The sequence below is a fragment of the Eleginops maclovinus genome, chromosome 5, assembly GCF_036324505.1.
Source record: "Eleginops maclovinus isolate JMC-PN-2008 ecotype Puerto Natales chromosome 5, JC_Emac_rtc_rv5, whole genome shotgun sequence".
Lineage (NCBI taxonomy): Eukaryota > Metazoa > Chordata > Actinopteri > Perciformes > Eleginopidae > Eleginops > Eleginops maclovinus.
The window spans coordinates 9,984,428-10,003,059 of record NC_086353.1 but is presented as its reverse complement, the minus strand read 5'-3'; the positions used below and the strand labels follow the sequence as shown (position 1 = coordinate 10,003,059).

The 18,632-nt window shown below is 40.3% G+C and overlaps 1 protein-coding gene across 1 annotated transcript; it reads right to left on the bottom strand.

Annotated features, from left to right (window-relative positions):
* Window positions 1–48: 48 nt before the first annotated feature.
* On the bottom strand, window positions 49–14,993 carry evpla (envoplakin a). Its single transcript, XM_063883713.1, has 22 exons — window positions 14,812–14,993; window positions 10,651–10,750; window positions 10,393–10,547; window positions 10,074–10,197; window positions 9,380–9,511; window positions 9,226–9,267; window positions 8,778–8,939; window positions 8,546–8,653; window positions 8,216–8,311; window positions 7,987–8,097; window positions 7,527–7,673; window positions 7,101–7,252; window positions 6,918–7,015; window positions 6,480–6,652; window positions 6,041–6,210; window positions 5,633–5,771; window positions 5,325–5,518; window positions 4,548–4,698; window positions 4,355–4,438; window positions 4,153–4,260; window positions 3,973–4,065; window positions 49–3,844 (listed from the first exon to the last, which is right to left on the bottom strand). Exons 1-22 carry the CDS (start codon window positions 14,856–14,858, stop codon window positions 458–460), a joined length of 5,973 nt encoding a protein of 1,990 aa, XP_063739783.1. The 5' UTR covers window positions 14,859–14,993; the 3' UTR covers window positions 49–457.
* Window positions 14,994–18,632: the final 3,639 nt, after the last annotated feature.

Below are 18,632 nucleotides of genomic sequence, written 5' to 3'. Positions count from 1 at the left end.
TCTTTAAAAAAAAAAAAAAATACAACACATCACTGAAGGTCCATGCTCTTTAACCATTATAATTTAATTTATTGATATTTGTTTCTTCATAAAGTATCAAACAAGATTGAGTTTAAAGTCAACAATGTCAAGGATAACCCACGAGTAATATAGAATCAAATTAATCTTTGTAATTAGCATTGCACCATGTTCCATTATCCCTCATAACACAATAATATCAAAGATAAACTGAATTTATATTCTCTGTTTTTAAATTAAATAAAAAAACATCTGCCCACATCAGATATGTTTGGTAAACAAAGGCAACACAGCAGCAATCATTTTGGCTAGTGAGAAAGCATTGCATTAAAAGACTTTTCCTGAGTCAAAATGTACATTGTAACTATAATATATAATGGCAGACTTTTTATCACATCACTCCACAGATCAGATAACTCCAACTCTGTTGTAAACACATCTAGAATCTTGCATATTTAGTAGAGTTGTAACCAGAATCTTTGGAGGAGGCAGACAGCATTGGTAGGCCTGACACAGGGTCTTTCTTACAGCGATCCAGAGCTTGTTTGTAGTTGATCTTCTCCTTTGTGATTGGGTCTACAATATCCTTGATGTATGTCGTTTCAGCCTGCAGCTCCCTCATCATTGTGCTATCGATCATTTTGGACCCAAGGGCATCAAAGAGGCTTGTTCTGCGGCCGGTATTGGGATTGACCAGCCCACCCGTCAGGTGCTGTGCCTCCATGTAGCGGATGGCAGTGTCCTTGGGCATCCAGCCTTTCTGCACAGCTTCTCCCACGGACAAAACCTCTCTGGTCATGGGGTCTTCAACACCAGTGAAGGCCTTTTGTGCATTGAGTAGCCTCTGGACTTGGCTGTCCTCAATAAGGCCTCTTCCTGTTGCCTTCTGAACTGTGTATCTCTGATTGTTGCTTATGTCGATGATGCCCCCTGTTGATGCCTGTGCCTCTAGAAGTTTGTGGGCGGTGCCGGAGTCAATCAGTTTACGCAAGGTGGCGCTGCGAATTGTAAAGCAGGTGTCAGTGTTTGTGTCCATTACTCCAGCAACTGGGTATATTTCTTTAACAGTGGAGAGGTCAGGGGGGGCTGAATTCACTGTTGTGGAGGTTGTGTGGGTGATTGAGTTGAACTGGGGTTGCTTGTTGTTTTCACCGGCAACCAGCAAGGCAAACTCTGAGATGGGCATCTTGCCTTTTTTATACTGTTGTAGATCATACTCTGTCAGCCGGCCTTCCTTCAGGGCATCTTTGATTGGGAACTGCTTTCCACTTTTGCGATCTTGGAGTACAGATGTCTCCCCATCAGGTCCCAGGGAAGTAATCTCCTCCCAGTCACATTCCAGCTCCTGCAGGTTAATGTACTGTTGACGATCAATCAGGCCCTGCATGTAGGCTTCATAAGGGGACATGTCTTTGCCTGTATCTGGATCCAGAATGCTGATTTTGGTAGACACATTGGTCTCTTTGGTCCTTGTCTCTGCTTGCTCCTCTTTCTGCACGTTCATCAGGAGATCCCGGAGCGTGCTGTCTCGCTGATGGATCCTGTCTTTTTCTTCCAGAATCTCCCTCTCCAGACGCTGAGCATCAGACTCCATCTTAAGGCTCTTCTGCCTTCCCATCTGCGTTCTGTCACTCATTAGTCTGGTTTGCTGCTGGTAAGACAAGCTGATGTCATGTTTTGAGGCTTCAAGGGTCCTGAGTTCCCGAGTGAGGTTTTCCTTCTCCCTCTGTAAGGCATCTTTGTTCGAAATAAGAGTGGTTTCTTCTCTTGAAGAGCTAGATTTGCCGCTCATCAGAAGGTTGATTTTACTGTTGAAACGTCTGATTTCCTCTTCCAGGTCCTGTCTTTCAAATCTTTGCTGAGACACCTGTTTCCTCAGGTGATCCCTCTCGGATTCAACTGCCTGGTCTTTCTCCACACGGACAACCTCTTTGTACACTGTCCTCTCACCAGACTTTTCCCTCTGCAGGATTTCAAGCTTATGAGTGATGTTACGGATGTCTCTCTGGATGCGCAGGATATCGCTGGTTTGCTTATCCATGTCTGACCGAAGACCGCTTGTCATCCTCTCCAGTTTTGGGTCTCTTTCAACCTTCAGTACCTCCTCAACAATAATACTTTCCTCAACGGGAGGTGGGGCATTTTCAAGCTGTGTGATGCGCATTCGGATCTCTCTGAGTTCAAACTCAGCTTGAACCCTCTTTTGGTGCTCATCACTCTCTCTCAGGATCCTCTGTAGATCTTCCACCTTGGTCCTCAGCTGCTGCAGCTCTAGGTTACTCTGACGGCGGGTCTTTACTTCGTCATCCAGGCTCCTGCTGAGCCGATCATGCTCGAGCCTCTGCCTTGGGTCCTTCTGTAAACGTACAACCTCCTTCATAACTACCTTCTCCTCAGGCTTTTGTCTCTCCAACAGGATGTACTTGTTCTTCAGATCAAACACCATCTCTTCAGTGTTGCGCCGCAGCTGTGCCTCCTCCCGCACATCTCTTCTTAGCCGGTCAGCTTCTTTCTCCAACAGAGGATCAGGTTCATACTTGATGACTTCTCTAGTGACCACTTTTGTCTCTATTTTGGACTTCTCAGTTTTCCATTCATCCCTCTCCTTCCTGTGGAGTCTCACCTGGTCCTCCAGGGAGTTGTAAGTGGTCTCCAAATAGTTCACTTGATCATTTAGCCTCTGAAGCTCTCTCTCATTTTCAGGACTTCTTTCCTCCTTAACCACCTCTTGAAGGACTTCCTTCATCTCCACCTTGGGCTTCTCAGAGCGAAGGGTGTACACATTAGTCGTGACCGAGGTGATTTCTCTTTCCATGTCAGAGCGCTGCTTGATGGTGTCTTGTATGTCTTTCTTGAGCCGCATAATCTCCTGCTCTGTGCTTGGGTCTAACCGGTAGATCTCATTAACGATTTCCTTCACCTCGACTTTTGGCCTCCAGCCTTGAACTTCTCTGTAGCGACTCTGGAAATCCAAAAGCTCTTTGGACAAAGTGTTGTTTTCAATCCTTTCTTCCTCAATGCTTGTTCGAACCCTCTTAGATTCAGTGATGAGCTCGGGATCTTGTTCAATCTTTTTCACTTCCTTGGTGATGATCTTAGGCTGAATGTAAGGAATCAGCCTCTCAAGAGCATTAATCTGGCTCCTTGTCTGGAAGATTTCATCATTGGTGAGCTTGATATTCCTGTCCTCCTCAGAAATTTCCGTCTCAAATGTACGCACTGATCTCAACATCTGTGGGTCCTGTTCCACTTTCACCACTTCCTTCTTAACTATTCTCTCTTTGGTGGGTGGTCTCTTCTGCTGAAGAATCGTGACTTCTGTCTTCATCTGAACATGTTCCCCATCTCTTACTCGAATTTCATCCCTCATCCTGGCTATCTCATCTCTTGTCTTAGTGGCTTCTACATCCAACTGAGGATCTCTCTCAAACTCTGTCACCTCTCTGGTCAACAGTTTGGGTTTGTTACTTTTGAGTGTTTCTTCAAGGATGATGATTTTCTTGTTCAAAACCTCAACTTCACTGTGGGTGGTGCTACGCCTGAGGGACTCTTCATGAAAGGTTTTCTGCAGATCGACCAAATCACTTTCCAGTTTTGGGTCGCGATAGTACACCAGTACTTCCATCTCTTCAACTCGCTCCACTCCTCTGCGACTCTTCAGCGACATCATCCTGTCTCTAAAGTTTGTCAGGTTTGTCTCGGTATGAGTTGTCCTCTCTCTCTCTTTGTCCAGCTCCTTCATCAGACTGCTGAGCTCAAAAGAACTCTTTTGCTGGCTTTCAAGCTGCACTTGATGCTGTGCCACCATTTGGAATTTGTCTTCATTCTGAAGCAGAGAAGCAAATTAATTTAATAAGTTAAGTGATTTTCTTTTGTGATAAGCTTTAGGTTGTTTAATTAGAAGCAAATTTCCAAGCAATGGATGTTTTTATTATGAATGCCCTGTTTTCTTACTTGTAAAATTAGATTCTTAGCCAAACCCATCTGTTTTTGGCGTTGGGTGTTTTCAGCTGTTGCTTCAGCGTAACGGTTGACCAGATCCTTTTCCTGTAATAAACAAGAGAGGCAGCAAATATGTCAGCCACCTGGATATATTTAAAATATTATTTTAGAAATCAGGAGTTGATATGTTACCTCCTTCTGAACAGAATCTGCCAATGTGATTATACGAGGTTTCTTGGCTACAGTGGCGCCAGCATCCTCAAGTGTACTGTTGTATTTGTCAACATTTGTCTCGTATTCCTGCAAAGATGTGAAGAAAACGTAATTTATTCAGTGATTAAGTATTCTAATATTTGTTGACCTTGTATTGTACAGTAACTTGTTTGAGACTTACATTGAGGAGACCCTGCAGGTCTTCAGACAGGTCAGACACTCTGTCAACATCATCTCCCTTCCTTTTCAAGTCATCTACAACCCTCTGTGTGAAACAATTTTCAGATGTTAATCACTGTGATTATTAGATTATATTATATAATATTTTACAGATTTACATATAATAGCACATGTTGCATAAACCAAAGCCTCACCTCTTGGGAGCTCTCCTTGGCAGCGACCTGCGACAGATCATCTCTGACGTCGACCTTGTTTTGTGGCAGGTTGTCCAGGAAGGACTTCAGGGATTTAGATGTGCTCTGGAACTCCTGGTTCTTGGTTGAAGCTTCTTGTAAGAGGTTTTCTCTGCAATAATTAATCAATGTGACAGAAGATTTTAAAAAACAACTTCATTACTGCACTTCAACATTCAAAGGTTTTGTTTTCTTCTGGGCCATTTCCTTCAAAAAATCTTATCTGAGCTATAATTAAGACAAACCTTTTCCTGATTATGTCATTTTACACATCAAGTCATGTGCATAGGGCTTTTTATAGCCTACTACATGTATGTAGTGTAAAGGCAAGTAGCAAATAAATTAACAAGGATGAACACAATCCTTTCATTTGCAAAAACAATTGCCTGTTTAAATAAACATAGCAGAAAACAATAAAATTAAAATCAAGTTATGATACTGTTTGTTTGCTGTTCTGTGCATAGTAGTGTAGATGTATACAAAATAGCACACGCAAACCTCTCCAAGTTGTTGTTTCATCTTAGTACTTTCTATAGGACTGAAAATGCAAATCTATATCGATTTCTTAAAGCAATTATTATTAAAAATAATATTTCAAATGTATCAAAAATATGTGTATAATAAGTTTGTTTTATGTTAATTTGTGTACGGGATGATGACATTTCATATACTTTTAATCCTCTCTTATCTTGTCACTTCTTTTATTTGATGTAGTTGTTTTAACCATCCGATTCTCACCTCTCCTTCAGCTGGTTGGCCACGTTCCCGTAACGTGTCTGCAGCTGCTTGACCTCTGTTCTCTGGCGGCGGATGTCCGGGCAGTACTCCTGGTAGCCCTGCTGAAGAGAGCTGCACAGCTGCTCTGTGGCATCCAGATCCTGACTCAGCTTCTTCATGTCGTCCTGAGCCGCTGCCACAGACTTACGCTGGTACTGAAATACAGCGAAAGAGACATGCTATTAAAATTCTGTCAAATATAAGTTGAACCTTAGAGGAAGAGAAGTGTATTTTATGTGGATTTAAAATTGAAATGCAGATTTCCTCACCTGGATGTCATTTGTGCGGGCTTGGATTGCATTCGCCACGTCCGGGATTGGACTATCATTACTCAGATTTTTCTCAAATCCAGAGACGAGGCCGTCCACCTTCTTGATCTGGCTCTCCAGTTGAAGAGATGCATTTGCTCTAAAAAAAATAAGTTAATGTCGTTATGAGTGCTATGTAAGGTTCAGTAGTACGGCTCTGAGAAGACAGACAGATGAACGCATATAAAAATGTGCCATGTGTTAATCATATTACATTATTTCTATTTATTAATTGTATAATTGGAAGGTAAGGTTTTCATTTGGAGTTTTAAAACTGGAATCACAATATACTTTCATTGGATATACAAAAAAATTATAAAAACCATGTCACTGTGTAAATGTAATTTTCCAAACAAAACATGCACTTACTTCTTGGTGTAGAGGTCAGCAAGTGCTGCCATGCTGTCGAACTTGTTGTTTGCACCACTCAGTTTGAGTGGCAGCTGAGAGGAGCTGGGGTCTTTGGAGAGCAGCGGCTGCATGTCCGCCTGAGCTGCCAGCTTCTGCTGCTCCAGAGACTTCAGAGCCCTGGCTGCTTCCTATTAGAGATCAATAAAGATACTTTAGACACTAGAACTTGTATAATGCAAATATCATACATCAAATAGGGTTCCTTCTTGACCAACATAAACTCAAAAATGCCTACAGTTTGAACAATTTCATTTACCTTAAAAAGCACATGGCTGATGAAATTTGGTAAATAAGAGTTATTTCATCTAAATCTAAAGAGCCGACTGAGATAATAAAGGCAGAAACATGCTAACAGGAACAATGTTAGATACAATGTCTGTGACTTTATTCTTCTCACCTCCTGTTCCCTCAGCCTCTTGGCCAGATCTCCGGCCGGGTCACTACGGCTCAGCGGGGCTCGCAGGCGGCTCAGCATGCTCTCCTCAGCGCTCGCCAGGTTACTGTCCAGCTTGTCGAGCTGCTGAGACAGAGCCTTCACTTTGGGATCCAGTGGGGCAGAAGACACTGGGGCTGAAAGAGGAAACAAAGACATTTATGATTGCCTGTTCTGACTTTGAGACGTTTGTAGACATATGTTTTGATATAGTTGATCACCTTTGATCACCTTGGAGGCATGCAAGAAAAACAAAGTTTTCTTGAAGAATTAAAGGTAATGCAGAGAGAGTAATTGTTATACACATTTTCATTTTGAAAACAGGCTGGGATTAATGATTATGGTTTATTAAACCAGTGATTAAAACAAGGATATTTAACATCCACATTTGTAGACAATTACCTGGTTGTTGGGCCCTGGACAAATCAGACTTGTGATTCTTCAGCGACGCAGCCAGAGCAGCTCTTCTCTTCTTGATGTCTGCCAGTTCACCACCCAACCTAAAAGTAAATAGAAAAAGTATTACTGAGATATTCTTGCATTGTTTGTTATAGATGCATAGAACTAAAACCGTGCTTTACTTACAGGTCCACTTTGTCAATGGCCTCTGGATCAGGTGGAGGGATCTGGAAGCAAACTCCTGGGAAGGTTCTTGTTGCCCCATCAGTGGAGGCAACGTCCCAGTTCTCGTCTGAGTTGGATTTCAGGGTGAACTTATCGCCTCTTTCCAGGGAATCCTAGATGGTGAGGAAAAATTATAAAATAAAGCGCATGCCCATAAAGTGTCAGCAAGTTATCAGTATGTATGAATAAAATGCTAAATTTAAACAACTCAACTTTGGATATTTGACCGTTTCAGCCCTTTCTTTGTTCAATATCTTTTTTGAAAGAGTAACCTCCAGTATATGCGCCAATTGTCGTACTTGTATCACATTTTTAAATATTTCCCTGCTGTATTCACTTATCTGCAGCACTACATGTATATGGCAATCTGAGGTTAAGAAGCTGCACCTCATCTGTCTCCCAGTCACACAGGGACTCCACTGTGATGGGCCGGGTGGGGGCGTTGCGTCGCAGCTTCAGAGGAGCAATGGTGGTGCTGCATCTCCTCAGGTCTGCCAGCAGCTGTTCGCTGTTCTGAACAGCCTTCTCCTCTGCCTGGTGGGAAATAGACAGAGAGGAAAGTCTTAATATATTGAAAAGAATCATGAATTGAAAGATAGTAATATGACTGAATGAATGTACTACATGTATTTCTAGATAATGTGTGAGAGTGTCTAAAACGATATTAACATATCCTACACAATTTCTCTTTCTATGTTTTTAAACTTTGAAATTCATGACCAATGATTGTTTAGAGATCAACTTGTTATTAAGAATTTACCTAATATTTACTGCTAAATAAAGAGCAAACCCACTCTAAAATAAAGAAATTAATATGTATTTTGTCTGCTCTAAATTGAAACTGTACCTCGAGCTGCAGGAGGGTCTCTGAGTTGCTCTTCTTGCTGATGGCCTTGGGGTCCAGGTTGTTGTTGAGTTTGGTCAGCGTCTCCGACAGCTGCTCAGTCTCCATTTGGTACTGGATTATAAAACATAAAACATATTTTTACCTGGAACCGTCACAGTACATACATACCCTCTCACTCACACAGAATGGATAATGTGTTATGACGTGGTATATGGTGTAATATATTTACCTTTTTGTATTCCTCCAGACTGTCCAGGTGTGTCTCTTGACAAATGCAGAGGTTGAGGAATTTCTGCCACTCGTTTCGAACAGCATCTTTCTGAGCCTGGAAGGGTGACATAATGGTATGGTATTGTTATTTTATTTTGAAAGAATACATTTTGCCTGGACAGATACATAGGATATTTTCTTAAATTCTCTCTCTCTATACCTGTATCAACTAAATGAAACTATTTTATCCTTGCTCTATCAAATGTTCATGTTGTAATGAAAAAGACATTGGCCGTGGAATTATTGCCTTTCCAGTTGAAAGTGGTGTCTTCTAGGTAAATAGGCATACCTGTATTGTGTCACTGGCAGGGTGCTTCAATCCAATGAGTCTTTCTCCTTCATCCTGGAGTTTGTTCACCTCGCTCTCATGGGCAAGCAGACTGTTGTTCTTAAAGTTCTGATTGAGATCAAATGAAAGGTATTAAAGTGTGTTGTTATTAACAAATAGCTCAGTTTGGATTTTTATTGACAAGCAGCTTAAAATCGTTCTCAGTTTTACTTAAAAAACAGTCAATTCTGACCTCATACTGCCTGCGGACGTCAGGCGGGTCCACCATGCGGTCGCTCCAGTCCTGCTTCTTGATCTTATCTTGCTCTTCTCCCAGGAATGCCAGCTCCTTGTTGCAGCCGTGCATGTACTCATACAGGCTGTTCAGGTAGTGGCGACGCCACTTGGAGTTGTCCTAGGGAGAAATGAAATAAAACTCAATTAAACCTTTTTATGTCTCCCTCATTTAATTTGATGTTATTCTTGTTGAAATTACAAAATAAAATAAATAGTATAACATACATATAAATGTATACCTCAACATTTGTTACGTTATTTAACAAGGTGTGTACAAAGTTACAAAGAATGAATTCTGATGCATAAACGAAAGAAGATTGATTTAAGGTTCTTGTTCTTTACATTGAAGAGAAAAGGGTTGTCCTTATGGCCTAGAAAAATACATAAAAAACAACACAACTCACCAGTAGATTGTTGTATTGCTTTTTCAGGACGGCATATTTCTCCTAAAAGACAAGATAATAACATATAAGCTCCTGGAAACAGTTTTCCATTAGGAAAAAAGAAGACATTAAATGTTTGTCTATATCATGTACATGTGTTTTCATGTCTTTTCACCTTGCTGCCTGCAGAGCTGACGCAGAGCTGTGAGCTGTAGGCCTCCACCTCTTTGTGCAGGATGTTGTGAGCAGCCACCTGCTTCTCCAGGTCAGCCATGGTGGGGCCGTACTCCTCCACATTCACCAGTTTCTGAAAGCACAAGATGAATACAGTTAATGGTATGTAAAGACAAAAAAACACCAAGTCTGACAGGTGTAGCCCCTTTGGTCAGTTTTTATTCACTGTGTATAGGTAGGTACAGCATGAAGAGCGTAGTTTGTTATTTGAAAACATGCAGACAAGTTTGCAAAGCAACAGGAATGAACTGCATGGAGGACAGGAGTACCGTTTGATGTGTTACAACAAAGTTTAAATTATAAGATTGTTAAGTGCTCTATAGTTTCCTTATCTCAACCAATCCTTAAAAATAAAAAAGAACCAACTCAGCGTCTGTCAATATTTCTGGACGTTTCTGTACCCTGTCGGGGCTCTCCACCAAGTCTAATTTTCTTTCTGAAGATGTAAATAGTTAGAGAAATTTCAGAAATATATAGTTTAATATATATAGTATGTTGTTTTTCATAAAACGCTCAGTTATTTTGAAGAGGTGACAATAAGAAACAATGTAAAAACTGTTATCCTTTAAGATCAAAGGATCAATGCTGGATCTTCATACACCTTGAATATAAATGTCCAGTTTTAATATACATACTTGTTTCTGGTTTAAAACAGGCTCCCAGTCAATTCTTGGCATCAGCGACACGTCGTCCACCTGCTCAAAGATTTCCCGGTATACATTGCAGTCTTCCAACCAGCGCTTGTGGAGCTGGAGGACACTATAGAGGAGACACAAAGAAACAAATGACAAAGTATATAATGAGACACAAAATTTGAAATACGCCCTGTAATAATATTGTGGTTAAAATCAGATTTAATATTTTGTATATAATATTTGTGTAAGTGAACACATATTTCTCCTTTAGGCAGCCACACTGTTATTCACCAGTGTCATAATTTCCATCACAACTCACTCGCTCTCTATCTCCATGGCCTGCGGGTGTTTGGACTTCTTGGCTTTCGCGACGGCGAGGAAGAGATCCTGCAGCAGGCCCTCCGCCTCACCCAGCTTGTCTGAAATCTCCTTTTGGTGCTTGAAGGGCTGATCCTTCTTGTCATTTTCTAAGTCCTGGAGGAAGAAGACAACAGTTGGGTGTTTTGTTTTAGAGAAGGCTGCATGTAGAAGTGACATGTGCATTAGTTTGTGTTTGTCTCTCAGTGTGTGTCCTCACCACAGCCAGCAGTTCTTCAGCCCGGAGGATGTCTTTCTCCACTGTGTCTGCATTCTTTTGCATCTGAGCGATCAGCAAGGCCAAGCTGCTGGCCTGCATCCTGCAGGGGGAGCGAGGGGAAGAAGGTCACAGATTAAATCACATAAATAATATATGAGATATGAAATATACTCAGTGTTTCCCATAGCATGCTCCACATTCACTGTAACACTCCCATGCTCTCATTTTCTGAATTTCAAGGATGTCTTTTCAGTTTTTCTTTCATTCTTAGTCAGGGGCTCCACCCTCTGATAGACAATGATCACAAGTAAAAGCTCCACATTTAAATTGACTTAATAGACAGACAGCCAAAAGACTGTGATTACACCAACCATGGAGACTTTATTCCAATTAATTAGACCAGGTATTACAAATGTTTTTGTACAAAGTTTATATTCAAGTCTTACAATATGAACTAAAGAGCAACACATGTTTAAGACTATAAGGTGAAAACATGTTCCTAAAATGTCCACTATCAAAAATGTTGACTGAGGAAGCTTTCTTTTTTTAATCCGTGTTATTGTTTTCTACTGCCTGTCTGATGCCAGTCTATCACACAGTGTCTCTTTCATCAGTAATGAGGAAGTTGATTTCCACGTTCCCTACATGCTAACCATTCCACAGCAGCGTACTATGATCGTCTCTGTTTGTGATACTCTATGTGGATGCCACTGAGAACAAGGTAAAGCGATGCCTCTCACAGACAAAAGGAGGTGGGGATCCTACCAGCTGGCAACGAGAGATGAACTACGCCCATAAAACTAAAGGAGGTCTATGTGTGATTTGGAGCAAAGCTATAAATAAAGTTAACACAGGATGATGTTACACTCTGAGGCTTTATGGTAAATATCAGAGCTACTGATAGTGGATGCAAATAAATCAAATCATCTGCAAACGCTGAAGTCCAATGAGTTTAAACAAGGGACTGTAGTGAGCTGTGTGGTCCAATGAAAACCGCTCACTCACTTAGGCTGTTTTCTCTTTTATGTTATAACATTATTAAAAAATGTGTGTAACATGGGCCACGAAAGAACCCACAACTTTGATACAGTTTGCTCTACACTTTCATGTACATTGAGTGATTGCATTTGACCTTGGTAGAGGTCATCTGAAGTGAAGCTGATTTTTGGGTGTGAGTTTAAAAGCATGTTGTGAGGATGTCAAGGCCTTTTACTAAAGGAAATCAGTGTTGAGAAAGTAAATGAAAGTCCCAGCTGCAAAGAAATAAATCAAAGGACCTTTTACATGTTAAACTCCTGCTTTCTCTGCCGCAAAGGGCCGTTTTAACATCCGGAAAAGCCTTCATTCACGCATTTCTGACATGACGCTGATGTGTAACACAGAAACAAAGAATGTTGGAGATCCCGCGGGTTATTTTACACACATGCCAAAGCTACCTTAATGTTCAAAAATGTGTCTCTCAGGAGAGAAAGCAAGTGAGTGTCATACAGAGTAGATTTACGATGGCTTAAATGGCATTTTGCTCCCTAATGAGTGAGTGACGAGTGACAGGAATGCAACGTTTCTCCTCCTGCACTGAGCTGCCAGCTGATCTGGTTCTACAGCCGCTCTCACAATGACCTTCCTATTCCTGCCCACTCAGCAGGAGAGACAGGTACGTGCTGTACATTCAAACAATAATAATTTCTCAGCTTTTAAAGGTGGAAAACTAAGATGCTGTATTATAAGAAATATAAAAGATTTTGTCAAATAAAAAAACTTCAAAAAGACACCATGTCAAAAAAACAAATGCTGTAATTCAACATAAGGTTGCTTTATGCTCTCCAAAATTAAAAGACAATAAAGTTGGTTTCTTCGGTTGGGTATTTTGACATGTATTTTCTATTAAATAAACTGGTCGTGAATTGTAGATCACATTAGTGATTCAGTGTTCAGTGAGGGAGGTTTGTCTGTCTCCTCCATCTAGCCCTTCTCCCTCTTAATGCCGGTCAGGAGCTGAATGACAGGATATGTGTGTTTGAAGAAACACTGCTGCTAGTGTAGGTTGAAAAGGGAGCAATTTATTTCAGCAAACACAGTGACTTTTTCTGTATGTTTACTGTGTGTATTTATTGAGCTAAATGGCAACTTTCAGTGTTGATGAATGCACCATGCTCTTAAGATAACAATATAAAAAGTTGAAGTAGTTGAGTAGTAACAATTTGGTTGCATTTATGAATGGCCATCACAGGAAAGCTAGACAGCTAGCAGCTTTGACTGATTTGACTTGAAAGTAGGATAACTGGATGACCCACATCATTTCGAAGGGCTTGCCAGCATTTTTGTGTTGGTTGCAAGATTACAAAACTTGTACTACAAAAACACTCCCTGATTTCTCAAATGTTCTCAAAGCTCACAGTTTACATTATGTACATATGAATGAATGTATTTTTAAGGGGCTTAAAGACATTTGGTTTGGTTGTTTTTTTCCAGCACCTTTCACTTTACAAAATGGAATTTATTTTATATCATTAACTAATTAGATAACTATACATAATTAAATCCTCTTTTGACCTTGAAAGCTGACAGATATCAGCAATGTCTTAATTAAAAAACCTTGTCACCAACCGCATGAGCTGGCAGGTAAATGTGGCCCCTGCTTCTTATACTGATCTGTGCTTTTTGGCAGCATTTCGTCCACCGCAAACACAGGCTCAGACACACGCACAATTATTTTTAACATTTCCGACACTAAAGGTGGGTCTTTCAAGTCAACTCTGCTGCTGGTGTAAAACATCAAAACTAACTATTAATGAATCTGTCCAACGGTTATTCTATTATTTATTGATCCAAAAAAAAAAAAATCCGAGCTTGATTATCAAACAATTATTTAGAGAATGTATCTAGCAAACATTTTAACATTTAACATTTGCTAATTGACCTGACAACACTTTTAAAAGGTTGGGTTTTGAGATCTTGATTTGCTGAAATATTATTAAAAAACATTTTCTCAGTAGTTTGAAAGACTAATCCAAATATGAATCAATATTGTCACATACTTATTTACACTGTCTGTTTAATTTAATTGGTGATGGAAACCTCCTTAATATCCTCTCACTGTAAAGTACAGTTGGGAACCAACACCCACACAAGAGAAAGAAACCAGCTGAGCAGCGGCCCGCCCTGTCCTCCTCACACCTCACACCTTACACCTCACACCTCACACAACATGTCCTGGGCAGCGAAAAGGTGAAACCAGCAGGTCACCTCCACCCTGAGAAACCTGTCAGTACTGTGACATCTGACAGGGAAAATATGAGGAAACTGTGAATAGTTTGGCGACGGAATGTGTCTCCAGATGCTCTCTGTTAGCTGACACACCGCTTGTTTGAATGAGGATTGAAAGCTGTTATGTCAAATAAATCTTAAGTCATGTAAAGGTGAGAGGAAACACACACAATGAATGAGTACAGGACAGGGTGAAATGACTCATCATCACTCTCTACGTGCAATGATTTTACATAAAGACAATGAATGATCATTTGCCTCTTTACTGTCTACAAAAACCACATTGGATTACGCTTTTTGAAAACGTTTCATTTTGAAATTGCAAGCAGCGTTTTGCCTTCATCCTCCACATTTAGAAATTGTGTGGAAACATGTGATTTATTAGTGACACAAACAGTCCGTGTCCTCCACAAACAGTATTTTTAGATTTTGAACTGCAGCCATGCCTGAAAGGACACAGAACAGCCGGGTCAATCACTTCTCAGAGGATAGGTTTTCTCATAGAAACGTGATCAGCAACAACAATGATTTACAAGTCATCCAGCTCCAAGTCTCTGTGACTTTCCCCTATTGCATTGAAGACATTTTTATGAACTCATGTCTTTAACACACCTTCCCGCCTCATGTTTACAAAGTAAACCTGACCTCAGGGCTACCTTAACAGCTGGTAACACCTTGTAAAGCTTTCAACATTACAGAGGATTAACCTTCACATAACTCAGCACTCTAAATCGGTGAAGAAACTGACTGAGCAAACCTTTTTAAACACACTGTAACAGAAGGGGAACCACAACACTCAGAGGGAAACATGACACAGTTCTCAGTGACATGACTGAGATACGCACACACTCACACACTCTTATGTGCATTAAATTCACTAAGGGATTTACTTACTTGCTGCTCTTGAGCAAACTGTCCTTAGATTCCTTTTTCTTAAACATCCTGGAGGTTGGGGGGGGTTAGTCACAGAAAAAACCCTTTCTCCTTTCTCTCTCTCTCTCACTCCTTCTTGGTCTCTGTGTTCTTCACCCTGTGGCTCCCACTTGTTCTCTCCTCTCCCTTTGGTTCCTCACGTCAGCACACTGTTTGACGCCGGCAGCTCCTCCCAGACAGGTTAACTCACAGGTGTGTCACCGCCCAGACATCCACCTTGCAGAGAGCAGACCGGACGGACCTGTTTCCTGCTCTCTCCCTTCCTCCCATCCTCGGCCCTGCCCTTTCTTTTCATCACAATCTCTCAAAGGGAGCAGGGCTTTAATCAACACAGATGCAAAATTCATGGAGCTGGAAGCACACTGAATTCCTGTAGGGGGTTGGGAATAATACACTTTATTTATACAAATGTTACTCACAAGTAAACAGACTGATCTTTGATAACTGGGAGAAATCAAGTTGTTCCAAAGAGTGACAAACTTTATTGTTGTGTGTTGACGGTGTAGGGGTCACTTTGATGCATGTCATCTATTTACAGTCACTATGTAATAAAGGTATCACATGCACCAATCTGCAATTTTATATTATTAACTTTTGGTGCTGGCAAAGTCCATAAGGACTGGAAGGTCGCCGTTTCAATTCCCCCGAAAGACCAAGTGCTACCGAGGTGTCCCTGAGCATTGCACTGTTCCCTAAACTGCTCCACAGGAGCCGTACATAATGGCAGCCCACTGCTCCTAACGATACGATGGGTTAAATGCAGAATGTAAATTTCCCCTTTGTGTGATGATTAAGGGTATATTCTTCTTCTTCTTCTTCTTCCTCTTCTTCTCCTCCTCCAAGAACATGTAGTTAAGTATTATAATTAAGTACAAATGAACTGTTTACCTCATTTATGTGTAAGATTATAGTTGTGGCTTATCATATATTTGCTGCTTTTCATCTATTATAACTCTATGAGTTTTGTGTACTTTTACTCTTAATACTTCAAGTTCAAGTCCATTTTCCTGATCATACATACACACTTTACTTAGGAATGATTATCAATGTAGGATTTTTACCTGTAATGGAGTATTTTCGCTGTGGTATTAATACTTTTATTTTAGTAAAGGATCTGAATTATTTCTCCACCACTAATCATTCCTCTGATTCAAACAATGGTATGAGAAAACATTCCTCTCATATTTTCTAAAGACATGTCATACACTGCGATACATTTCATTTGTAACACAAAAAACTGGTTGTGGATAAAAAGCTGATTCAAACATTTTCTTGGTTTCATCTTCTCGAGTCCACAATAGCAGCACTTGCTCCAAACTTAATTGGTTCCATCTATAAACAAATAATTCAAAAAGAAAGAAAGAGCTGCGGGGTGTGGTGATGAGAAACACCCCTTGCAACAAATACCATAATATTTATTGTTAAGCATCACCCTACAGATTCCCATCAACTCCCCTTCCATTTAGTGTTAGATACTTGTTATAACCCTCAATAATGTCTCACACAGCAAACAGTGGTAACGATTTTATCCATAAAGATGAACATGTGAAACAGTGACTTGATACACCTATACTGAATGGGCCTTAGCGGGCAAACAACTACATTCTAATTAAATAAACATACAGTATACAATGATGACAGGTTTTCATCTATTTTCTAACAAGAAGAAGAATAGAAAAAGGGGGAAAACAGGTATTTTGTTTTTCCATTTAACCTTTTATAATTTGAAATCAATTAGTTTGTTAGGACCCGGACCGATACACGCTGAGCTCCAAGCACAGTATACAGTCAACAATGGAAAGGTGTCTGACTGCCTGTGGGCTAGACAGGAGGTTCATTACGTCATACTTCCATATTGAAACACATGTTATAACAATGTTAAATAGACAAGACGGATCCATACTTTGCAAAGTCCCATGTGTAGCATCTGCCAACACACGAGTCATTCAGGATCAGGGCGTCTCTATGCAGCGTATCTACAAAAGAATATCATGGCGTCAGGGAATGTAGCCGGGCAGCTTTCCTCGCAGATAGAGAGAGAGAGAGTGGAACAGCACAGCGGACACATTTTGATCACGACAGTCACACGGTCTCTTTCTCTGGGTGCGTCCACCTGTCTGGAAAAACAGATACTGTTGCTTGGATATGTGGACCCATTTTTAGCGCATAAATAAAACACAACAAACAAACAGCTTGTAATGAATATGTTTCTCTTTTGGGGCAAGAGCCGAGGAGAAGCTACTCCCTGTTTAATTATACCAAACTCCCTGTTTAATTATACCAAAACAGAACATTGGTTGACAGGAAATAATCATCACAGGGTCCATTACTAAGCGTTTCTTGAACTTGTGATTGAAACACATCTTTGTCAGCATTTAGAGATTTCCCAAATATTGTGGGATTACAGTATTGGTCAATTGTCTGACCCCTTAAGGACCTCTTGTCCATATAAGTTTACTGTCAGATATAATCTTAATTATTTACAAAACAAAAGTTCATACCAGCTGGTTAATGGACTGTCAGTTGAGAATGTTTCATCAACTGCTGCCAATGTAAAAATAAACTGTGAATATTAACTATTAAGCAAAATTGGGCAATACATTGCTCACAAAAAATGCAAATTTCAACATCTACAATTACCTGACAACCCCATGTTGTTCTTATATGATCAAAAGCTCAAAAGCAGCAAAGTGATTCACTTTGTGGTGCCATTGTTGACTTCTGTTCCAGGAATGGAATGTCATTGTCAACATTGAAATTGTTTAGTGTATCAACTTAAAGATCAAATGTATGGAGTTATGTTTGTTAAAATCATCTCTCTGTACCCCAGATGATCCTGATATTTTCAGGGAACCACCTGGGAGCCTGGTTAAGATGAATTAAATGGGGAATTAAACTAAGAGCAATAAAAATCAAAAAACCTTTCATCACAAGGTAACGGGGATTTGCTAATTGCCAAGATCGGCATGCTAGCATGTTCATAATAAACATTACTTACGTGCTGATGGTTAGCAGACTGTTTACCAGGTAATATTGTACTCTCACACACTAAGGTTTGCACTAAAAATGTTGCTGGTTTGAACGTTTAAACATTAAACGTTTCCTACAGTGTTGGAGAATTATGGGTATTGATTGGTTTAGAAGTGGTATATGTTATTCATAACTATGATTATTAATACTATACAATCATTGAAACTAAGAATTGTGTTTTCGTGAGCCTTACATATCTACATTAGGATCAGGTCTCTTCCAAGGAGCCCTCCATTTTACACCGACATGTTTATAAATCAGCCCCGAATAAAAATGGGACTTTTCAGCTTTACCATTATATTGGCGATTCTCCGACACACTTGGGGAAAAAATTAAGTGATTGCAAACTGCACCCTTGTGGATGCCGATAGATCCTACACACCTTTAACTCTTTGGTCTTTAATCAAAGTATTAGCAGAATTAGCGTCTTCACAAATTCTGCTAATACATCAGATAAATGTAGACACGTTACCCAAACAAAAATATATCAACCTTACATAAGAAACGTCAGGAGATCACCACAGTCATCAGGATTCATCCCCTGAGGACCATGAATATCTGAACAAGATTTTGTGACAATCCATTAAACATTTCTTGGTTTCCTGACCAAAAACCTGCCATAGCCACCAACAGAGCGGCACTGATAACGTATCTTCAATAAAGACCAACAGTGATAAATTGTCCCAATATCTCGGGAAAGAGAAAACTTTACAGAGGTACGGAGGAGTGACAACCAGACGGCTGTAAATCTA

Coding starts and splice junctions, on each gene's coding strand:
- evpla (XM_063883713.1), bottom strand. CDS start 14,858: ATGTTTAAGAAAAAGGAATCTAAGGACAGTTTGCTCAAGAGCAGCAA. Junction 9,268..9,379: donor TCAGCTCTGCAGGCAGCAAG/GTGAAAAGACAT, acceptor CTTGTCTTTTAG/GAGAAATATGCCGTCCTGAA. Junction 7,016..7,100: donor GCCATTGACAAAGTGGACCT/GTAAGTAAAGCA, acceptor ATTTACTTTTAG/GTTGGGTGGTGAACTGGCAG.